Source organism: Pteropus vampyrus, unplaced genomic scaffold, assembly GCF_000151845.1.
Source record: "Pteropus vampyrus isolate Shadow unplaced genomic scaffold, Pvam_2.0 Scaffold225, whole genome shotgun sequence".
Classification (NCBI taxonomy): domain Eukaryota; kingdom Metazoa; phylum Chordata; class Mammalia; order Chiroptera; family Pteropodidae; genus Pteropus; species Pteropus vampyrus.
In genome coordinates, this window is record NW_011889006.1 from 2,097,831 (window position 1) to 2,122,957 (window position 25,127).

The following is a 25,127-nucleotide window of genomic DNA, read 5'->3' on the forward strand; positions in this document are numbered from 1 at the left end:
ATATACAAATGGCAAATAAGCATGTGAAAAGATACTCATCATTATATATCCTTAGGGAACTGCAAATTAAAATAAAGATGAGATACCCCTACTCCAAAATCCAAAACACTAACAACACCAAATGTTGATGAGGATGTGGAACAGCACGAACTCTCATTCATTGCTGGTGGGAATGCAAAATGATACAGCCACTCTGGAAGAGGGTTTGGCAGTTTCTTACAAAGCTAAACATACTCTTGCCATACGATCCAGCAATCATGCTCCTTGGTATTTACTCAGGCGAGCTGAAAACTTATGCCCACACAAAAACCTGCAAATGGAGGTTTATAGCAGCTTTATTTACAACTGCCAAAACTGGGAAGCAACTAAGGTATCATTCTGTAGGTGAGTGGATAAACTGTAACATTCAGACAATGGAATATTAATCAGTGCTGAAAAGGAATGAGCTAGCAAGACCCTAAAATACATGGAAGAATCTTAAATGCACACTGCTAAGTGAAAGAAGCCAATCTGAAAAAGACTACATACATACTATATGAGTCCAACTATAGGACATTCTGGAAGCCTATGGAGACAGTGGTTGCCAAGGATTTGGGAGGGAGAATGGAACAGAAGGATGGGTAGGTAGAGAACAGTGGACTTTTAGGGCAGTGAAATCACTCTGCATGATATAGTAATGGTGAATATGTCATTATACGTTTTTAAAACCCATAAAATGTACGACACAAAAAGTTAACCCCAAAGTAAACTATGGACTTAATAAAGATGTGTTAATACTGGATAATCAATTATACAAATGTACCACACTAGTACAAGATGTAAATGATAGGGGGAACTGTGCACAGGGGAACTCTGTACTTTCTGATCATTTTTCTGTAGAACTAAAACTACTCTTAAAAAATTAAGACAATTGAAAAAACTACAGGAATTATTTTTTTCTCTGAATGTTTATTTAAATGATGTCTTCGTCCCACAGAGTTAGACAAATAAGAAGAAAAAGAACTATTTGAAAATTCTGAGGCTGTATCTAATAATTTCCAAATAGCTATTGGTTTTCTTGAATTAAACATCTCCTCCTTTAAAAACAAACAAACAAACAACTAACAGTAGTACTGCACGCTCCTTGTAAAAAGAAAAAAAAAAGCAATATAAAGATGAATAAAACAAGTCAAAGTTCCTCTGTCAACACACAAATCTCCATCATCAGAGGTAACCAACTATAATCTAATGGTCCAGTGCATACTGGAATTGTTCTTAACTCTTCTCCTATTTATCGGTCTATCCCCAAAGTTACATCAATTTTGATTCTTAAATGTCTCTGGAATGTATTCTTTCCTATTATCATCTCTTACCTGGACTACTGCCATAGTCTATTAACTTGCCTCCCTGCCTTCGGTTCTGTCTCTTTCTAATCAGTACTCCACCAATGCACTCTAAAATCAATGATTTTTCTAAGATGCAACTGTGTTCATGATATCATGCCTATTTAAAGTCCTTTAAGGGCTTTCCATCACTGCCAGCATAAATGGCTTATACTGTATAACTTCCTGATAGTACTCTGCCTCCCTTTCTAATTTAACTCCTCCTACCTCATAATATCTTGTGTTCAACTATACCAAGCTGTTTATAAAGAACACAGCATATTCTACCACCACTCTGTGCCTACAACATGTTTCCTCTGCTTGGAGCATCCTTTTCAACCCATACCACTTGGAAAGCACCTGTTCATCCTCTAAAACTCAATTCAAGTCTTCATGGGCAAAATCTTCCTCCATGGGCAAATCTTCTCTGATCCTCCTTAGGCAGCTGATTACTCTCATTAAACTCTATACACACACCTATAAGTTAGTTTATCAGTCACTGTCTCCCCTATGAAAGCTTCCTGATAGCAAAGACAGTGCCTTACTTGTCTATAGCTACAGCTACAGCTATATCTCTCCCCAGCACTCAGCATTTTCTTGCCACATAATAAGGACTCAGTAAATGCCTGATGAATGAATGCCCAAACATGGGATTTCCTTTAGAATCCCACAATTGTAATTAATGTCATCTTATGAGCCTAAAGTAAGGCCAACTGCCAATAATGAATAAATTCTATTTCAGCCTTTTTCCAGGGATAAATTCTGTATTACCTTACTTGAAAATCCAGCTCTGAATAGTACTGTTTCCCCTGCTTCATTTCTTTCTTTCTCATTTCCTCTACTCCCCACCACCCCTCTAGCAGACCTTCACTCTCCCGGTTTCATTTTTCTTTTTTCCTGCCAGCAACAAACATATCTAAGCAATGAGGCACTAGATCTGAATTTTGGTGAAAACCTGTTCCCGGAGGAGCTATGCTTGGTATGGACGCCTACTGGCACCAGGCAAGGGCAAATGAGAGCACGAAGACCCAGGCAGCAACTTGTGACAGAGAAAAGTACTTTAGTAACAGATTCCCTGAAGTTGCCAAATAACAAAAGCATTTAAGAAACCTGACCAATCACAAGCTGCCATTTATCTGGCTATTGGTGGGAAATTAGAACTGTTTTAAAATGTAAAATCTGATGGTGAATTTACCCACTTAACTGCCAATAAGCCAGCAGAGCCATTCAATTCATACTTACTGAAGGGTTCTATTTATTTATTGAGATGTGAACAGAACCGAGAAGAATCAAAAAAAACTTGTTCAAGGTGGGTGAGTATTATATATCAACAGGGTTCTGGTCCTAATTCATAAATTTACCTGATTATGAAACCAGGAGAAAAAAAAAAAAGAGTTGAAAAATGCCACTACAAGAAAATTAACTTTTTAATCTGTACCTGTCTAATCTGTGATTACTTAGAGTAAATGATAGGAGCCATGTGTAGGCAGCTGATAAAATGATCCCAAAGATATACAGTTCCTGGTGGTATTCACACCTTGGTGTAATTCCATTCCCTGGAGTGTGGGCTGATTTAGTGACTCTCTTCTAGGGAACAGAAAGTAGCAGAGGCATGGGTTATCACTTCTGAGGTTAGGTAACAAAAAGACTGTAGTTTCCATCTTGGGCACTGACTCTCACACTCTCATTCTCCTGCTCTTACTCTGAATAAGGAAAGCCAGCTGCCATGTTGTGAGCTGCCCTATGGAGAGGTCCAAGTGGCAAGGAGCTGAGGGAGGCTCTGGCCACCACTCAACAAACTGACCGCAACATTATGAGAGACCTTGAGTCAGAGGCACACAATTAAACCATGCCCATATTTCTGACCCACAAAAACTGAGATAATGAACATTGTTTCAGCTGCTAAGTTTTGGAGAAATTTGTTATGCAGCAATAGACAGCTTACTCCAGGGTACCTCCTCCTTATCTGTCAGAGAAGATGTGAAATCCACTGTTCATATTTTATTAACTGGGGTCCCGAAGTGAACATTCCAACAGTTGCTTTGGTTTATTCGCTGATTAAATAACATTTGCTTCCTGACTCTCTGATACTAATAAAACTGATTACTCTTCTGTTTAAGTTGTTGAGACCTCTTAAGGCTTATATTCAAACATTGATCATATTATTAAATAAAAATGCTTCAAATCTGGTCCAGAACCATTAGTGCTAAATACCTATGCCATGATGAAAAAGAAAAAAGGGAAAATTAGGAGCTGTACCTGCTCTGAGGTAAAACCTCTTCCATGTGGAAATCACGATTCATCCCAGTCTCGTTGCTCATCTTGGAAACGTCATTAACTGTATCTACCAGACCTGTGACAGAAAGAACTACGGTAGACAACAGTGAACCCACACAAGTCTCAGTAGAGATTCACTCTACTGAGTAGGCCCCAAATTTGAATTCAAACTGATATTACACAAACTCATTCAACCATTCCAATCATATACGTTCTGAATTCCAGGCCCTGTGACTGTGCCTCTCACAGTAGTCAAGCATGGGGGTAAGGAAGGACAAAGTTATTTTATAAAAAACATAATATGAAACTGATTAAAACTTTTCTCTTACAAAGTAAATTAAGCAGCAAAGAAACAATTTATTCACAAAATAAACATTTTTTATAATAAACAAATATTATGATTCCACACTTCTCTTCCTGCCTCTGAGAGTTAAATTCTCCACACACATAGTACTGAATGGTGCCAATGTCATCTGGTCTTCTAAAGCAGTAGTTCTCAGATTTTAGAATTTCGCAGCATAATTAAATTTTCAAAAAGATTCTGAGCAACTGACAACTTGCCAGTTTTTTTTGTTTGGCCAAGTATGGACAGTGAAACATGCAAACAAGTGAATTAAAAAAAATCCACTCTACCACTACCAAAACCGTCATTTCATAAAAGAAAGAATAGTGCAACCTCCAAAAGAGCAGAAAGGGAATAGTGTCAGAATAAAGAGTAATCCTTTAAATAGAATCGATGTAGCTTGAGGAAAAATTCATTATAATATCTTTATTTCATTTTACTAAATATTGCTAAGAATTCTGTCACAAACCAGCATTTGGGAACCACTGTTCCAAGTTTTTATTAAAGACCTAGCTGATACCATTTTCATGTAATAGGCATGTATGGTAATTATAATGATTACTTGGCATATAAAACAAAGTTGCACACATAAATCATATTTTCTCACTCTCCTTCAATGAAGCTTCATTTGTTCACAGGAAAGTATTTGGCTCCAAGATGTGGAGGAGATATAAATAAACTAAGATCTGGCCACGACTTGATCATTGTTGAAGCGGCATGATGATTAAATGGGAGTTCGTCAGATCAGCCTCTCTGCTTTGTAAACATTAAAGTTTTCTATTACTAAAAAGATTTAACAACGTAAAAAGGAAAAATTTATTGTAGAAAAGAGGTTACACAGAATGCCTTTGTTCTTAGAAGATACATGATGAAGTTTTTAGAGGTAAAGTCATGACTCATACTCTCAGTAAGAGAAAAAAATAGAAAGCACGCACAATGAGTCTCTGCTTAGGTAAACATAAAGGTGAATTGAACTTTAGGTGGATAGCTGAAGTTCCCTTTTTGCAGCCTCTCTAAAGTCTTTAGTTCCAGCCAAAATGGTAAAACACAGTTAAATATGTAAATGGACTTACCACTAATTCACTAATTTGAAATGAGAACTAAAAGAAAATCTTCAGAGACTGAGCTATAGCAGCTTATTGAAGACTGATGGAAATATTATACACAGAAACACTTTCCAACTACAACAAACCAAAGTTCGTAGCCTGCTTTGACAAGATTGTTTTGTTGGTCACCATAGCACTATGCAACTGCAAAAGCTGTAAAATTCAGGAGAGGGTTCAAAGAGAATTTAGAAGTAAAATGCAACTGAGGTAGATTTAAAAAATCCATATCCCAAGGACAAAGAAATTTTTAAGATAATATATAACATCTAAAATTAAAAATTTATTTTCTCGAAAAGAGGAATTTGGTATTTTGTGCAGAGTTGTTTTACCTATGGATTTATTTAAATAGCCATCTCAAGAACTTAAATTGTTTTAATTGTATTTACAAAAAAAGTGACTTTCACCCAACATCGGGTTCATATCTACTGAATACCTATTCCAAATAGGGATTACAAAGCACCCAATTTGCCACTTTAGTGACAGTCCGTTAACCAGCAGCGACCCCACGTGGCTACAAGAGAAACAAATATAATTCAGCTTGGTACCATGACCTTGAAATAATTTTTCCCATTTCAATCTTCAAGAATGTGCGTAGGTCTTCAGATTGATGACTGGTTAAATTCTCAGGAGATTATAAGAGAAATGCAGGGTGAATCCCCGTGAGACTAGACCAACCAAAGTAACCTCGTGCCCCAACAGGAACATAAAAGAACATCTACTATAGTATAAGAGCCCAACAATGAGCTCAGGGCAGTATGACTTCTTGAGACAATGAAGCCCAGGAAGAACACAATCTGGGGTCATTTGGGTTCTTTAAAATCTACCGCAGATGTCTCTCATTTTCTACCTACGAATTCAAAATGCAATAACAACAAAGATGGCTTTGAACTGACTCAGCTTGAAATCTTGCCAGATTCAAGTAATCACGCTTAGGTCACTTCTTGCTCTAGGACCAAAAACTCTTTGAAGACTTGTGGTCAATAGGGGGCCTAGAGATTGGGGTGGAGGGGAGAAGAAGGGCAAACCATAAGAAGAGAGAGAGGATGGAGAACTGCGGAGCCACAGAGGCTGCTGGCTCTTAAATGGCTCCTTCCAACCTGACCCACACTAAGCATCCCTGAGGGGAGACAGGGCCGCCAGGGATGAACCTACGGGGAGGATGGTCCTCGAGGTTGCTCTTGTCCTCCTGGGTCGGTCCTGGTGTTTCGAGCTTACAGGGGCCGCTCTCTGCATCGCCAGGGTCCTTCAGGGGCACATTCTCCTCGACGTACAGCATTTTGTTGACGGAACCTGGGTGGGGGAGAAATGGCACGTTGTTGACGTCGGGGCAGCTGGGCTCTCCAACTGCCGAGAGATGACTGAGGCCCGGCCCGTTGCGTCCGACCTGGACAACCCAAAAGAGGGCAACTTCAAGGTCGCTCAGGGGACAGACAGGGACAAAGGAGCCTGGAGGAGGAGAGAAGAGTGAAGTCCAGCATTAGACGCGCAACAAGGACACTGAGGCCAGGGGAGCCGTGGCACAGGGCGGGCGCGCGGGGCAGGGCCCGTCCTCCACCCACTGGACGACCTCCTCGCCCGAAACGCCCTCCCCAGGCCCGCTCGGGTTCCGGGCCTCTCACCTTCTCCCTGGTGACCGGCCCCCTACTCCCGAGTGGGCGCTGTGGCCGCGCAGCCTCAAGCTCGGGCTGTACCACCGCGGCGGGGCGGCGGGGGCGCGAGGCCGGGAGGGGCCAGACGGCGACGCGCAGGCGACGAGGCCGACCCCGCGATCACCCCTGCTCACGACGCCAGGGGCCCTCGGTGGGAGAGTCCGAGATTTGAAAACAAACCTTTGCCCGTCTCCTGGGGCAACGGGGCGGGGTCACGTGCTGGTCCCAGAGCTCGCAGCCCGCCTGGCACCTGGGGATGGAAACAACGGCTCATGACTGGGTCGTCGTGGGTGCGAAGCGCCCTCCAGGCCTCTGATTCCATGGTCGCTGGGGCCTGCCCGTTCCTGACATCTCCCACCCCCACGACAAAGATCACCTGGAACTACTTAGAGAGGGAAGGAGCAATATGTTTTCTTTCTCTCTAGGCTGTTTCAAGTCCTGGGAAGCACAGAACCACACCCAGGAGGGTTATTGCTTTAGCACATTCTGGGCACATTAAGAAGGGCCCCTCTCTCATTCTACAGGTGTGGAAACCTAGAGACTTGGTTCTCCCAGTTGCTGCTGGTCAGCGGGAGGCCTGCGGGCTGGGAGGCAGTGTGTGCTCATCGGTGACCTGGTGCTGGGCCTCCGGCTAACAGGCTCCAGGTCACGGGCTTTTTCTTGGTCCTGGCTGTTTTGTTGCCCCTGAAGTGATGTTTGGACCTGGAATGACACCCACTTCCCCTCCAATCCCTGCACTTTCGGGGGGGGGGTTGGGGGTGATATGAAAAGGAAGTTTCCACTCCATATTTTCCCATCCTTCTTTATTACTCTGACTTGATTTCTTACCATAAAAGCCTACTTTAAAAATAAATAAATAAATAAATAAAGATGAAAGTATTGCCTGTAAGAAACTAAGTTCTCATTATAACCCTTGCCTTGTTAGTGTGGAATGTGATTTTTTTTTTTCTTGCACAACTTGTGCATTTTGAAAGGAAAAATGAAGTGTCCCAAGAACATTTCTGCTTAAGAAAGTCCACTCAGCTCTGAGGTTCAGGCAGTTATGAAGGGAATGATCTAGTAAAGTTACTGTTTAGCCAGAGAGTATCACAGAGCAATACATACTAAACCTGCTCCTTATTCCTCACCCCTTCCTGATATTTCCCTCGGATGTCAACTATGAAGCATGCTAGCCTTCACCACAACCTAGGAGAAGTGGGAGGAACTCGTATGACTTTAGCAAGAAGTTCAATGAAAATATGATTCTTCGTTTTTACATAAGGAGATACTAAGGTTAAGTTGTTGATTTCTTTTTTAAAAAAATCCAGAACTCTATTTGGATTTTTTATTTCTGGGAGAAATTTTCCAGAATGACACCAGTTCTCTTCCCCACAAAAAGTGGCATTGCCATAAAACTCTCCCTGCTGATGCCTGAAATTACTCAAACAGGTCATTCATATACATTACACAGCCTCTTTAAGTGTCCTTTTAATACCCACATTCTCTGGAACGGGCAGTGGGGACAGTAGGAAGATATAGTGGTGTGGGAGCACATGGTGGGTGTGGGGGAACTGAAGCCAGAAGAGGGGTGAAGGATGAGGTAGGAGAGAAATACAGAATTAGTGTTTTCCCAGAGTCAGTCCGGGGGCAGTATCTCAGGATCTTTGTCTTTAATATACCAGAACTAACTAGGCAAAGTTAAAAGCTGAGGGAAATAGAAAGATGATGTGAGAGATATACCCTCCTTGCCTTTGAGGTCTTAGTTAATAATAACTGATTTTTGTTTAATGATTTACGAAATGCTTTTACATTGCAAATCCATATGCTCTGCACACAATTCTACCTGTTCAGTAGGCAAGATGGGTGTTATTTTGGACCATTTAATAGATGAGCAAATAGATGAACAAAAATCAGAGCGATTTCAAGGAGTTATCAAAAGTCACATGGTGAGCAAATTCTTGACTCTTTGATGCAAGACAGGGCAAATTCAGGGCACGGGGCGGTGAGGGGGGAGCGGCAGGACTCAAGCCCTGCACTGAGAGAGAAGAGGGTTCTTCGTGGAGCTTAAGAATTCAAACACACACCAAAGTTAAAGTCAAAAGGAAAGTTTATTACAGAAGGGATAATGCTCCATAGACAGAGCATGGTCTCCTCTCAGAGGCATAGAGTGAGAGACTAAGAGAGATTCAGAGAGGCAGAGACAATAGAGACGGGGACAGTGAAAGAGAGAGTGAAAACACGGAGAGGAACCGAGAGGACACTGAGAGGGACGTGAGAAGAAGACACTGAGAAGGACCCTGAATGTTTGGACAATTCACTTTAAATATCGGTCTTTAGTTCCTGTGAGTTACAGTTTAAAGACTTTGATTACCCATTTTCCTTTGATATGGAAAATTGATATACCTTGAGGAAGGATAAGATGTAGCACAAAAAGGTAAGAAGAATATGTAGCATGAAAGGCCTGCTGGTAATTCTCAACCTTTAATCCATAAGCTCCCTATGGTTTTAGCCACAGGGAATGAATGATTTTATTTTCTGTAGGGCACCACTTAAAGACTCTGTTTTTCTTATTTTCCCTTCATGGCATGGGGAAATGTGTTGTTAGCAATCCCAACAGAAATCTTTCTTTGTTCTGTAGGTCTCCTCCTGGTCTGGCCATAGGGCTGATCGGCATGTTGCAGTCTCTGAATATAGCTTGATTTAACATTTTAGTTCTCTTGCTTCCTCCCATTATCTTGCTCGTGTACTTTTTCTTCATTCACACTACCTCCCTGACTCTGGCTGAGGAGGCTCTATAAACAACAAAATATGATTAACACATAATGGTATAGTAACTACCATCGGAGAGCGGGGGGTACAAACAAGAAGTGCTGCTGGAGGTCAGAGAGATCTTCCAGTTGTTTGGATCAGTTCAAACTGTTCCAATACAGCCTTTAGCCAGGATCCTAAGCAAGAACTGATTTGGTCTTTGGAAACAGGTCACTTTTTCAGCCTGGCTTCCTCTCAACCTCAGACCGTCTTCAAACTCCCCTAATGGGTGAAAGTGAAGTTCCCCAAAACATCCATTATTTAGCGGGAATGCTCCTCTTGAGTAACTTAACACCTTTACCCTATGAAACTGCACATACCTCAAAAGACCCATAAGAAAACTAATCCTCACACAACCCAAGGACAGAAGTAAAAGGCCTATTTCCTCTCACACTGCAGTGTGCCCAAAGTTGCCCACCCTAGAGTTCCCCTTTTATATTAAGATATCATACCACTTTTATTTTCCATTCATAATATATCTATGTTTGTTTTAACACTGTCTATTTGCTCTCCTCAAATCTTTGAGAATTCTTGTTCCAGAAAGAAGGGCTTCCTGTACTCGCTGGTACACCTCTATATACTGCCCTGGATACATACACTCCAGTTTGAGAAGCAGTCTAAGACAATTTCAGGCCTATACCTAGAATTTTCCTACTCCTCCACCAGTTCCCCACATATATGAGTTTTAACCCAAACCCAATAGTGTAACTTATTTTCATTTGTTAAACATTATCTTGGGTACACTATCTCACCAAAGCAAATTATGCAGAAAGTTGGTCCCACCCACAAAGACATTCTGAAAGAAGGGTGGGTAGAGACAAAGATGTAAGAGAAATACTCCCAGATGGCTGCAAGAGACACAGAACCACAGAATTTAAGAGAAATCCTGAATATGGATCTCTTTATAAAACAAAACAAAATAACAGCAACAAAAAACACCTCATTTTACAAAGCATCTTAGGCTCAGTGAGGTTACATGACTTGGCTAAGGTCACCACCAGTTTATGGAAAATTTAGGACTAGAACCCATATCATAGTCTGTTTATTCCATAATATATAGAGCTGAGCGAGAGTAAAAGCTAAAGAAAACTGTAAATGATAGGAGAGTATGCTGGAAGATAAACAGTCAACTAAAGTGGTAGGGACTCATAAGTACAGGGTGGGACATTTAAATGGAACCGTTTGGAGTCATGTAAACCGGGACGGATTTCGTTATAGCCTCCCTTACGGTACAGAACCTCACGTCAAAACTATTTGCTTTAGTCTTTTGACATATGTGTGTTCTTCACAGAACCCAAGAGGACTGCGTGAGAAGAATTGGGGTAATCTAGGAGAAGTCTGGACGCAGCCCTTTGAAGCTCAGAGTGAAGCGTGGTAGATGGGGAAACCGTTACACATCTTTAAGGAAAGAGGGCTCAAAGAGAGGACCAAGAAGTTTCTGGCAGCAGCGTTGACTGCCTGCTTGTTCAGCCACATCTCACTCCACCAGCGATACTTAACAGGCCCTGCTCCTTCCTGCTTCCAGGTCTTTGCATATGCTGTCCCTCCCGTGTAGAGTGCTTCTCCCTTTCATTCTTCGGATCTAGTTTATAAGGCCTAACTTCCTCAGAGAAACTTCTATGGCCCTCCGTTAGCTTCTCTCTGCTTTTTCCTCATAGCAGTCAATACAGTTTGTAAGTATATGTTTGTTTGCATAATTTATTGAATGTCTAACTCCCCTGTGAGACTAGAAGCTTTCTGAGAGCAAAGACTATGCATTTCATTCACCACTATGCCTGGAACATCGTAAGTACCCAATCAATAATTATAGATTGAACAAATAGGCACAAACAGAGGAGGCAGCAGTGCTGGAGGAGTGACACTGCTCCCCACACCCACCCTGCTAGTCAGGCAAAGTATGTCCCTGTGGACCCAGTTCGGTTTCCAGTGTCTTTCTCTTTTTTGTCTCATAGATATGCGTCCTCTCTCTATCTCCCCTTTGTCCTTAGCTTCCTGAAAGTCTTTCAAACCAGCAACGACAACATTCAAGAGAAAAGGAAGGATGTTCAGTTAGGGTCCTGTGACAGCCGCGTCCCCTGAACCAGAAGGTGGCAGCAGGGGGCAGTGGCACCATGGAAGAGTAATTTACAGAGTCAGGCTCCTGGTGAGGGAGTCTCAACGACTCAGTGACTCTCTCTCTCTCTCTCTCAAGCCAGGGTCAGCAGCAGCCCAAAGCCTCAAACACTGACTTTAAAAGTCTTCCTAAGAGCTGCATCTTTTGAGTCCCCAAAACAATCGCGCCTTGTGCCCCAGGACACGGTGCAAGTTACACACTTAAAGCAGTTTCCACAGAACCACATTCAGTTGGTTTTAAACTCTGGGGAAAGCTGGCAGCCTCTTTGTGGGTTTTTAAAAAAACTAGTTACAGGGACAATTAAACCTTTATGGGCCCCAGAATGTACCTATGCAGACATAAATAAGGATCATTCTTCATCACCGTAGAGAATCCACTTTCTGGCAACACACATATTTTTCTGCCATTGCAAGACAGAGTTGAGCTCATGTCTGAGAGCCTTTTTGATTAGGACAGGTGATGGGGGGGTCAGCACCAGCAGAGTTAGAACTTTGACCCTAAGTTTGGCACAGGCCCTTTCTTAAAATGGACACATCCCAGGCCTTGGGCTTAGCTGGTCTTAAATAAATCACAAACTCCGAAAGCCTTCCCAGAAAGCTGTCAGGATTTGAGGCCAAGAAACCCATCTTGCTCCCTCTTTGTGTTACTTTGGGCCAAAATAGTCCATTTGTCAAAGAGTTCTGACTCCTTCATTCCCACTCTTACAACACAATACAATGCATTCACATATTTATAGTGCAATGTCCTTGAATGGTCGGGATGATTTCTTTTAATGCAATAATATCATTAAATGCAGCAGGCGCTCTCTTCTTAAAGGAACCTTTGAGTAAACTCTTTTGTTAAGGGAATCAGTCTTTTGTAAGGGAAATCATCAACCACCAATTTGTTTTCCAGATCTGAGGTTTCACAGAGGAAATTTTCTTAAACCAAGCCCACTTTAGACGGTGGCCTGTACATTTTCTTTATTTTTCTGACTTTGGTAGAGACGAGCTTTTCCTGAAGAGACATTGTTGGGTGGGGATGAAGGGATCTCGAACACTTGAGAAATAAATCAGTTTCAATCATTCCCGTCATCTATAATTCTCTAGAACCACCAGCCTAAAGCAAAGTATAATAATCTCCTGACAAAGAATCCAGCCGCTTAGATTTGAGGGCCAGTCTATTGAAGTCCGTTTCAAAAGAAATGCAGAGAAAAGGGTTTTTTAAAAAAATCCCTGTAGATTTTGTTTTATTGCGGTAAAATACATACCATAATATTCATCATCTTAACCATTCATACGTGCACAATTCAGTTGGATTAAACCCACAATGGCGTGTAACCATGACCACTACCTATACCCCTAACCTTTCATCATCCCCAATAAAAACTCTGTACCCATTAAACAATAACAACCTCCACCCCAGACTTCTATTCTACTTTTTGTCTTTATGAACAGAGAACAGTTTTAAACTCCAGTTTGACTTCAGGGCCTTTTTCGGGGCGTGGCGTGGTGGGAGGATGGGGACATTGCGGCCGTCCTCTTTTCACCTTGCGGACTCTTCCCAGTGCTGCTTCTCCACTCCCCTCTTTTCCTCCAACAGTGTCTCTCTGTGATGAAGGGGAGTTCATGTGAACGGTTTAAACTTGCAGAGTTGCTGCAGCCCCCAGTGAGAACAAAAGGAGGTCACTGGGTCTGAGTCTCTGTTACAAGCTCAGGAATGGCAAGAATTTTCTGACCTCAGTTGTGCGAGGAAGTAGGCACACGAAGAGCAAAATGGCTGTTTTGGTGTCTGAAGCCTGAATGTGCCCCTCCCCGCTTTCAGTGCCCGTCAGCTACAGAGTTCCGTACCTGAGATCTGTCAGGGCTAAGAGAGATGGGAATGCAAGAAATGTCATGGAGGGCTCCCTTGGGCACCCTCAAATTCTACACTCCGGAATTTCTCACACTGAAAAACACTCATGACCCCTGAGGAATTTACATCTCTTGTACCCATTTATGGCTGAGAGAGGCACACTCAGAATGACTCTCGTCTTTCAGTTTGGGTTTTACTTCGCTCACAATACTTGGAAACTCTCAAAGAAGCTAGCTTCCCCTTCCCGACCTCCCCATTCTCCTTCCACCCCTCCCCCCCACTCCCCTGCCAAGTGCACAACTCAGGATAACTGGAGACTTGGCTTATGAAATCAATTTCTAATTGTTTCAAGAACTACCTTGAGACCCCCCGCCTCACTTTCCCAACCCCAGGACTGTGGGCCTGCTGGGCCCTCACGACACCTAGGGCAAGGTGGTTCCATGACACAGCGAGACAGTGAGCCATGGGCGGTGGGAGGAGAACACCTCCAAAGCAGGAGGCCCGAATTCCTTCTGCTGCTCGCTCTGATACTCTCAGCAAGGCACTGCACAACTCTGCCCTCGTTTTCCTCAAACTGGGTTGTGAGCGCCCTCCAATTATGAGGATGTCTAGGAAGCAGGGAGAGGAGCAAGGCTTTCCAATGTCGGGAATTCTTGAAACAGGAACAAAGCCCTTCATTTCCCATAGGTGCTGACATAACAGAAAGGATGGCTGCAGGGAGATGGAGGAGGAAATGTGGAGAAAAAGGAGAGGACGGCTGTATTTTAGGACAGGTTGAGAATGAAGTTTTGGTTGGATCTTTATGGAGAAATACTCAGCAGGCAGGTGGAAATAAGCTGCTGGAATTAAGGAGAGAGATCCAGACTAATAATAAGAGTGGACTCAGGAGTCATGGCTGTAGATGGAATAGTAATAATACCAGACAATACATATCAAGTGCTTACCATGTGCCAGGCCCTTGGGAAGCCCTTCACATAGATGGGCTGCTATCATTCTCACAACAACTCTGTGACAAAGATGTTGTTTTTACACCCACTTTACAGATGAGGAAAACGGAAGTATCCTGCCCGAGATCACTCAGTGAATAAGTGGTAAGACAGGGACTTGAACCCAAGGAGTCTGACCTCGGAGCCCTTAACCAGTCTCTTATACCACCTCCTGAAAAAGTGGAGGTAGAGGAGCATAGGAGAAGTTGTACAGGTGGAGGACAGAACCTTGACAAATACCTTTAAATAGTACTGTTCCAGATCAACTATGACCTAAAATCAGATTCTGAGAAGATGAAGATGTGGGTTAGAAGCAAACTGCGAACTACCTAGGTCCATCTACTGAGACTGTCAATCAGACTGGCTCTGCACCTGTGAAATAATATCAAGCACTCACTATGTGCCAGGCACTGGAATAAGGGGCATCACGTATATTATCTCATTTAGTCCTATCACAAATACTACAAAGGAGATGTTATCATGACGATTTTCAGGAGAGGAAACTGAGACTCCAGAAGCTTAAGGGATTTACCCAGCTATTAAGTCTCAGAGCTGGGAACTCCAAGCCAAGCTGTGCGCTTCCAGGGCCAGTTCAAGGGTTGCCTCGCCCGAACAGGCTTTCCTGATTGGTCCCTCAACAGTCATATAGTGAACCCTCTGGGCATTTCTGGTATGTTTCAATAAGGTTTCTTTCTTGAACACTTTGTAGTTGAAACCAGTATTTGAAGTCAGTGCTTCCGGAAGTTGCTAGAGGGTTATCAACTGCCTTGAATCAATGTTAAAGTTTATTCATGCATATTTGAGTTAACTTAGAATAAAGCAGTGCCTCTCATTTTTGGTCCCGAGACACGCCCAGCTTGTTCCTACAACACAGATTCCATGGAGAAGCCTAAGGGTAATCCCATCTCCGTTACAAGGAGGGGTCAGCTAGAGGTTTTCGACAACATTCTTCGTCACTCTACTTCATCACAGTCCTTTCAGGAAGGGAGTCTTTCCTCTGGACTTTGTCCTACCAGGCTCAGAGGCTAGGAACTGTCCTTAGTGGCCATCTTACTACCAGCTTGGCTACATTGAATCATGGAAGCCCAGCCTCCTGCCTGAGATTTCTCCGGCATCAAGCCAGCATATTCCTTATTGCTTAAGCCAGTTCGACTTGGGATGCTTGCAGCCCTCAACTCCCACTGAAATGCAGGCAGCATAAAGGCACAAACCATGTCTGCCTTCTTCATTGCTGCATCCCTAGCCCTTACCTCAGAATTAAGCATGGAGAGCTGATTTATTATATAGCTGAATGAATGAGTCAGAAAAACAGTGAATGAACCTAATATCATAAACTCAGAGAATGGTATAGCTGGAAAACACTTTTTAAATCATAGAATCAAGTCTTCTCTCGTTTCTACTCTGTGGTGAGAAAAGAAGGGATGTATTAGGAAAGTTAATAGTAGTAGTCCCTCTAATTAGGACAGATATCCTAAAGCGCCGTGAGAAGACCTTCGGTCTGTGAGGCAAGCTTCCCAGAAGGGCTTTGTTGCCACGCCTAGTCCAAGATGTACAACAAGAAACTCATCCTTCAGAATAAATAAAACTTCAGCATCAGTGGATGATAAAAATGGGGACATGGTAAGAAAGATACAAATATTTATATTGAGAATTTTTTAAAGTACAAAATATCTTTGAAGGTAGTGGTTGGTTAATGTTTAATGTTGGCTCTTTTTCATGAATAAATTATGAAAAGTACATGGTTATAACTCTATGGGCCTTTAGCACAAAGAGTGCATTTGCCTCCCTCTTTGGACATAGAGCTGAGACTGCCCGCGGCTTCCTTTGTGGGAACACATCTCTCTACAAAATTACAAAAAGGAAGATATGAGCATTGGTAGACTTCACGACTCCCTTACACTGCATTCGAGAGATCTTGTCTATACTTTTTACACAATATTTTGTTTCTTCTAAAGTCAACATTATTGAGAGATAATTTTGGTGAGTAAAATGTGCCAATTTCAAGCATACATTGCAGTGAGTTTTGACATATGTACCAGGTAAGCACCACCACAGTCAAACAGAATACTTCCATCACCTCCAAAAGTTTCCTTGTGCCCATTTGCAGTCAATATCCATCTCATTATCCCAGGCCCCGGACAACCATTGATCTGCTTTCTGTCACTATGAAAGACACTATTAGATTAATTTCATAGGTTAGTTTTACTCTTCTAAAACTTCATATAAATGAAATTATACAGTATGTAGTTGTATTAGTTAGCTAGGGCTGCTATAAAATACAGACTAGGAGGTTTAAACAACAGAAATTTATTTTCTCACAGTTGGAGGAGGATCTTAGAAGACCAAGATCAGGGTGTTGACAATTCTGGTTTCTCCTGAGGCCTCTCTCTTTGGCTTGCAGATAGATGGCTGTCTTCTCGCTGTGTCCTCATGTGGCCTTTTCTCTGTGGGGGCTCATCCCTAGTGTCTCCCTCTCTTTATAAGGACACCAGTCCTTTTGGATTAGGGACTCACCCTTATGACCTCATTTAACCTTTAAAGGCCCTGCTTCCAAATACAGTTACATTGGTTAGGGCTTCAGCTTATGAATTTGGGGACACGATTCCGTTCATAACAGTAGTTTCTTATGTCTAACATCTGTGATTCAGTATATCTGTTTGATTCATCCATTTTGCGGCATTTGTCAGTAGTTTTTTCTTTTTTAATTCAGAGAGTAGTTTGTTGTGTAAATATACCACAGTTTATTCATTTATTTATTGATGGATATTTGGGTTATTTTTAGTTTTTTACTATTAGAAATAAAGCTCCTATAAATACTCTAGTATGTCTTTTGGTGGACATATGTTTTCATTTCTCTCGGGTAAATACCTAGGAGTGGAATTGCTGGATTATATCGTAAGAATGTTTAATTTTATAAGAAACTGCCAAACATTTCTTAAAAGTGGTTGTCTCATTTTACATTTCCACCAGCAGTATCCAAAAGTTTCAGTTTTTACCAGTCCTTACCAAAACTTGGTATTATCGATGTTTGTTTTTAAGCTATTCTACTAAGGGTGTAATGGTTTCTCATTGTGGTTTTAATTTGCATTTCCTTGGTGACTAATAATGTTGAACATTTTTCCATGTGCTTTTTTGTTACCCAGAGGTCTCCTATGGTGAAGTTTCTGTTCAAATCTTTCGCTCATTTTAAAAATTTGATTCTTGGTTTTCTTTTTTCTTTTTCTTTTTAATTCATCCGTATTTGTAACACCCTTTTGAAACAGAATGTGACTTGAACACTACCTTTCCATTCACAAAACTTGCTCTACTTACTTTCAAAGGGCTTTACGACATGCCTAGGTAGGCTTATAAATTTGCTACTCTAAACAGTACTTTTCTTTGGAAAACAAGCTCTATGGTTAGTTATTCCCATCAGGTTGGTCCAGTGTAACATACTAGAGGCCATACATGCAGTCAATAACTATAGAGGATGGAAGGTTTAAAAGATCCTAGCAGGTAAAAGTTGTTTTATCCAATGCTTTTCTTTTAAACATCATGGTATATCTTAGAACACTTCAGTGACAAAAGATTAGATCTCATAAGGGATCTACTTGATAGCTAAATACTTTAGGACCCCACAGAGTTAACATTAGGTTGCGTACATCTGTGACAAACATAATTTCAATCTGTTAAAATAAGCCAACATGAAACCAGAAAGGAAAAATTAGCTCTGCTTTAGTGCATAAGGTATCACAGTATCATACACTTAGAAAGAAATCTTATATTTCCTTTAAGTAGTTATCATCATGCCATACAGATTTTTAAAATGTTAACCAAAAAAAAAATCTTGAAAATATATTATCAGAGGGAATAAAGGTAAAGAACTCAACACGTGTACAAGCCATTCTTCAGGCGTAGTTTAGTCTACTTCTTCCACGTGTGACGTGTTGTCGTCTCCTTCCAGGGGCAGCATCTCTTCAGTTACAGCAGCACAGCTATCGTCGGCACTGGGGTCATCCTCATCAATACCTAGACCAACTTTGATCACTCTGTAGATCCTGTTAGCAGGGATCTGGGGATCTTCCAGACTGAAGCCAGATGACAGGAGTGCAGTTTCATAAATAAGGATGGCCAGGTCTTTCACAGACTTGTCATTCCAATCAGCCTCTGCCTTTTGCATAAGGTCTTGATGATAAAATGGTTGGGGTTTATCTCCAGGTGTTACTTTGCTGCCATGTAACCTATTGTTGAATTGTCTCTTAGGGCTTGAGACTTCACGATTCTTTCCATATTTGCTGTCCAGCCATGTGTGCATGTGACAATGCAGCATGGGAATGTCACCAATGGGTTTGACATGACCATCTTTTCTACTTTTTTCTCCAAGATGTCCTTCATAATTTTGCAGAGGTTTTCAAACTTTGTTTTTTTCTCTCCCTATTTCTTCTCTTCTTCATCTTCTGGAAGTTCCAAGTCCTCTTTGGTGACTGACACTAATGTCTTCCCCTCAAATTCCTTCAGCTGTTGGACGCAGTACTCATCAATAGGCTCGATCACATAGATTACCTCCAGGCCGTGCTTATGAAGACATTCAACAAAGGCCGAGTTAGCTACCTGGTCCTTGGTCTCATCTGTGATGTAATAGATATTTTTCTCGTTTTCCTTCATTCTTGTGCAGTAGTCCTTGAGGGAAACCATCTCATCACCAGAAGCAGAGGTGTAGGATCTTAACAGCTCTGAGAGCTTCTTCCAATTTTGAGAATCATCATGTATTCCCAGCTTAATATTTTTAGAGAACTGCTCATAAAACTTTTTGTGGCTCTCTTTGTCTTCTGCCAGTTCAGTGAAGCGTTCTAAGCATTTTTTGACCAAATTCTTTCTGATAATTTTCAAAATTTTGCTTTGATGCAAAATCTCCCGAGAAATATTTCGAGGGAGATCCTCAGAGTCCACCACACCTCTGACGAAATTCAGATATTCAGGTATTAGCTCTTCACAGTTATCCATGATGAAAACTCTGCGAACATGCAACTTAATGTTGTTCTTTTTCCTTTTGTTTTCAAATAGGTCAAAGGGAGCATGTCTTGGAACAAAAAGAATGGCTCTGAATTCCAATTGCTCTTCAACTGAAAAATACTTCACTGCCAAGTGATCCTCCCAGTCGTTCGTCAGGCTCTTGTAGAACTCCCCATATTCCTTATTAGTGATATCATCAGGGTTTCTGGTCCAAATAGGCTTTGTCTTGTTCAGCTCTTCCTGGTCAATGTACTTCTCCTTGATCTCTTGATCTTCTTCTTGTCGTCACCATCCTTCTTTTGTTCTTTTGTTCTTCCTCTTCATCAGAACCAGCATCTTCTATTTCAGGTTTGTCCTCAGACTCCTTTTTTTCTTTCTCTTCCTCTTTGTCTTACTTTTCTTCAGCTTCGTCAGCACTGACTTCTTTATCACGTTCCTTCTCCACAAAGAAAGTAATGGGGTAGCCAATAAATTGAGAGTGTTTCTTCACATCTCCTTTATTCTTCTCTCCTCCAAGAGAGCAGTTTGGTCTTCTTTCAGATGCTAGACAACCTTTGTTCCGCGACCCATAGGTTCCCCTGTGTCAGTCCTAACTGCAAACGATCCTCCTGCAAAAGCTCCCTCAGAAAGATCTCTTTATTCGAGTAGAAAGTATTGATGGTCAATGACATCACTTAGGCAAGTTCTGCCTGAAAGGCAAACCTCTCAATTTCCTCCGCCTCCTCCATTGACTGGTCTTGGGTCTGGGTTTCCACCACCATTTTGTCTAAGGGACAGCACCAGCTCTGCACAATGCAGCACCAGGATGCAGAAGCAACTCCTTGGTTTTTTTATTATTGAGTTGTAAGAGTTCTTTACATATTCCAAATTCTTGTATCAATTATATGCTTTACAAATATTTTTCTCCCAGTCTGTGGTTTTTCATTCTCCTAATAGGAATTTTTCATTTCAATTAAGTCCAGTTTATCAATTTTTCCTTATGGATCATGCTTTTTGTGTCAAGTTGTCTTGAATAAAGACAGTTTTATTTCTTCTTTTACAATATGGATGCTTTTTTTTTTTTTTTTTGCTTAATGCACTGGTACAACCTTCAGTACAATGTTGAATAAAAGTGGTAAGAGCTGGTATCCCTTCTCTTGCTCCTTATTTTAGAGGGAAAGCATTAGTCTCATGGTTTAGTATGACATTAGCTATAGGTTTTTCACAGATGCTCTTTATCAGGTTCAGGAAGTTCCCTTCTATTACTTGTTTGCTGAGAGTTTTTAATCAGGAATTTTTCCTGTATTCACTAGGATGATCAGACAGTTTTTCTTTCTTTGTTAATATCGTGAATTATACTGATTTTCTAATGTTAAGTCAATTTTGCATTCTTGGAATAAACCCCACTTAGTCGTAGTAGATTTTATCTTTTTATATATTGTTGGATTTGATTTGCTAAAATTTTGTTTGGAATTTTTGCATGCATGTTCGCGAGGGCTATTAGTCTATAGTTTTCTTTTCTTACAAATGTGTTCATCTTGTTTTAGTATCAGGTTAATACTGGCCTCAGAATGAGTTGAGAAGTATTCTCTTCAGTTTTCTGAGTTTGTACAGAATTGGTGTTATTTTTCCTTTAAATAATTATAGAATTTACCAGTAAAGTCATCTAAACCTGAAATTTTCTTTGGGGGAAGGTTTTAAGCTACCAGTTCAATTTCTTTCATAGTTACTGGGCTATTCCAGTTATTTATTCTTATTGAGTTTTGGTAGTTTGTCTCTCAAAGACTTTCTCCATTGCATCTAAGTTGTCTAATGTATTGGCATTAACTTTTCATTGTTTACATGGGCAAAGTTGTAGATAACATTCTCTATTATCCTTTTATTACCTATAAAATCTATAGTGGAGTCACCTCTCTCAGAACTGATATTGATAATTTGTGTCTCATATTTTTTTCTGATTCATGTAATTAAAGATTTTTATCAATATTATTGATCTTCTCAAAGAACTTGATTTCAGCTTCATTGGTTTTATCCATTATTTTGCCGTATTTTATTTTATTAATATATCCTCTAATCTTTACTATTTCCTGTTTTTCTGCATACTTTGGATTTCATTTGCTTTCTTTTTCTAGTTCCTTAAAGTGGGAACTGAGGTTATTGATTTGAAACCTTCTGAATACTGATTTAGTAGCAGCCCATACATTTTGATATGTTGAGTTTTCATTTTCGTTCCATTCAAAATACATTCTACTTTCCCTTTTGTATTATTATTTGACTGCTGGATTATTTAGAAGTGTGTTATCTTGTTTCCAAATATTTGGAGATTTTTCAAGAATCTTTCTGTTATTGACTTCTAATTTAATTCCATTGTGATAAGAGCACATTCTTTATGATTTAAATCATTTAGAATTTATTGAGAGTGGTTTTATGGCCCAGAATATGGCTTATTTTGGTAAATGTTCCATGTGCATTTGAAAAGAATGTGCATTCTGCTGTTGTTGGATGGAGTGTTCTACAAATATCAATTAGGCAAGTTGATTAATAGTGTTATTAGTCTTCTATACCCTTGATTATTTTCTACCTACTTGTATGTCCATTATTAAGAGTGAGTATTGAAATCTCGTATTATAATTTTGATTTGTCTATTTGTCCTTGCAGTTCCATTAGTTTTTGCTTCATGTATTTTGAAACTCTTTTATTAGGTGCACAAACTTTTAGAATTAAGTCATTTTGATGAATTGATCCCTTTATCATTATGAAATGATTTTCTTTATACCTGGCAATATTCTTGGCTCTGAAATCTACTTTGTCTGATACTAAGATAGCCACTCCATTTTTCTTTTTTTCTTTTTCTTTTTTGTTTCACAACTATTTTTAGTTTAATAATACATCATGAACATCTTTCCAAACCACAGACATATTTTTTGTTTTTGAGATATAACTGACACATAATGTTATATATTAGTATTAGGTGGACAACATATTAAATATATATATATTACAAAATGATCACAATAAGTCTAGTTAACATCCATCTCCACACGGTTACAATTTTTTTCTTATAATATGAAGATCTACTCTCTTAGTTTCTTTCAAATATGCAATACAGTATTATTAACTATATTTGTCATGCTGTACATTACATCCCCAGGTCCATCTTTCTTTAGATTAGCATTAGCTAGGTGTATATTTTTAACTTTAACTAGGTGTATAACCTTAACTTTAATCCTTTAACTTTTTGATGTATCTGTGTCTTTATATTTAAAGCATGTTTCTTTTAAGCACCATATAATTTGTCTTAATTTTTATCCAGTCTGACAATCTCTGCCTTTTAATTAAAATGTTTAGACCATTCACTTCTTTTTTATTCACCTCAAAGAAATATGTGTATTTTTTTGTTGTTGCTTAGTTTGGTTTGATTTGGATTGTGGTAAAATACACATAACACAAAACTTACCATCTGAACCCTTTTAAGTATACAGCTCAGTAGTGTTAAGTATATTCACATTCTTGTGCAAACAATCTCCTGGACTTTTTCATCTTGCAACACTGAAACTCTATACCCATAAACAATAACTCATTTCCCCTTCCCCAGCCCCTGGCAACCACCATTCTACTTTCTGTTTCTATGAGTTTGGTTACTCTAGATACCCCATATAAGTGAAACCATAGAGCGTAGACCATTTACTTTTAATGTGATTATTGATATGGTTAAGTTTAAGTCTATTATCTTGCTACTTGTTTCACATTTGTTCCATTTCTTTGTTTCTTTTTTCCTCTTTTTTGTCCTCTTTTTTAAATCATTTTCTTATGATTTTATTTCCTTTGTTGGTTTAGCAGTTAAAATTCTTTGTTTTGTTATTTTAGTAGTTTCTTCAGGGTTTATGATATGTCTTAACACAGTCTGCCTTTAATTGATATTATACCACTTCACATATAGTATAAAAACCATTCAATATGTCATAATTTTTTTTGTTTAAGCATACAGTTATTTTTAAAAGAAATATACACAGTTTTTAAAAAAAATCTCATATATTTACCTTTTCTAGTGCTCTTCATTCCTTTGGGTATATCCATGTTTCTATTTAGTATCATCTTCTTTCTGCCTGAATGCCTTCTTTGAATATTTCTTACAGTGCAGTTCTGCTGGTGATGAATTCTTTCAGCCTTAGTATATTTGAAAATATCTATATTTTACCTTCATTTTTGAGGATATTTTTGCTGAGTATAGGATTTAGATTGAGAGGTATTTTTTTCTTTGGGTACTTTAAATATTTTGATTCGTTGTCTTCTCATTGGCACTATTTTTAGTGAGAAATCTGCAGCTATCTTTATATTTGTTCCTCTGTATATAATGTGCCTTTTTTTCCTCTGCTGCTTCTAAGACTCTCTTTTCATGAGTATTGAGCAAATGGATCAGATGTGTGTTGGTGTAGTTCTTTTCAGGTTTCTTATGCTAGGAGCTCATTGAGTTTCTTGGATCTGTGAGTTTATAGTTTACATCGAATTTAGAAAATTTTTGGCCATTATTTCTTCAAATAATTTTTCTGTTCTCCTGCCTCTTTTGGGGGGACTCCAATGACATGTGTATTAGGCTGCTTGAAGATGTCTCGTAGGTCACTGATGCACTTTTCATTTTTTAAACTTTTTTCTATGTGTTTAATTTTGAATAGTTTCTATCGTTATGTCTTCCTGTTCGTCAAAAGTTTCTAAGTCTAACTTAGCCGGTGTGATTTTCATCTCACTCATTGTAGTTTTCATCTCTATAAGTTTGGTTTGAGTCTTCTTTATATTGTACATGTTTTTGAACACATGGTATACAGTTATAATAGTTAGTTTAACATCTTTGCCTGCTAATTATAACATCTGTGTTGGTTCTGGGTCAATTTTGATTGTTCTACTTTTCTCCTCATCAGGGATATTTTACATGTCTGATAATCTTTGTTTACATGCCAGGCATTATGAATTTTACCTTGTTGGATGATGGATATTTTGATATTTCTGTAAATCTTCTGAGCTTTGTTCTAGGACTCAGTTAGAGACCCTGGAAACAATTTGATCCTCTTGGTCTTACTTTTAAAAGTTGTCAGATGGGACCAGAGCAGTGTTTAATGTAGGGCTAACTGTTTCCAGGTACTGAAGCAATATCCTTTTGAGTATTCTACCTAATGCCCACGACTTACAAAGTTTTTCAGTCTGGCTAGTGGAAACAGACACCGTCTCAGCTCTGTGTGAACACCTAGCACTGTTCTCTAATCTTCTCTGTTGGTTCTTTCCCCAGCCTTGAGTAGTTCCCTTATACTCGTGAGTCAATCATGACATGAGTCTATCATGCTGAATGCTTGAGGGAGAACCCCTGCAGATCTCCAGATCTCTGTGCAGCATTTTTCTCTCTAGTAATCTGTCTTGCAAATTCTGGCCAGCTTGGTTTCCCCAGACTTTTAGCTCTGCTTTTTAACTCAGAGAATTTGCTATGGTCTGCTTGTGTTTTCTTTCCCTGTGCCACAGCCTGGAAATCTTCATAAGGCATCTTGGGCAATTGTCGGGCTTATCTTGTTTGTTTTCCCATCTCTGAAACTGTCCTTTGTTGCCTGAAATGGTTTGATAACTATAGTTTCATATATTTTGTCTGATTTCTTGTGGGTTTTTTGTTTGTTTGTTTGTTTGTTTGTTTGTGTTTCTTATTGTTTCAGGAAGAAAA

General features: G+C 39.9%; 1 protein-coding gene and 1 pseudogene across 2 annotated transcripts in view; both read right to left on the minus strand.

Moving 5' to 3' along the window:
- TCP11 (t-complex 11) overlaps window positions 1-13,275 on the minus strand; it is a 24,289-nt gene extending 11,014 nt beyond the window's left edge. Inside the window, exons 1-4 of the mRNA XM_011373506.2 lie at window positions 13,165-13,275; window positions 6,917-6,986; window positions 6,240-6,377; window positions 3,621-3,714 (exon numbers count right to left, since the gene is read on the minus strand). Coding sequence (XP_011371808.2) covers window positions 3,621-3,714; window positions 6,240-6,377; window positions 6,917-6,986; window positions 13,165-13,245 — 383 coding nt within the window. The 5' untranslated portion in view covers window positions 13,246-13,275. The remainder of the gene's footprint in view (window positions 1-3,620; window positions 3,715-6,239; window positions 6,378-6,916; window positions 6,987-13,164) is intronic.
- Window positions 13,276-18,353: 5,078 nt separating this feature from the next.
- LOC105301047 lies at window positions 18,354-20,208 on the minus strand (annotated as a pseudogene). The gene is made up of 2 exons (XR_002783547.1): window positions 20,150-20,208; window positions 18,354-20,025 (listed from the first exon to the last, which is right to left on the minus strand). The product of XR_002783547.1 is annotated as a heat shock protein HSP 90-alpha pseudogene (transcript).
- Window positions 20,209-25,127: the final 4,919 nt, after the last annotated feature.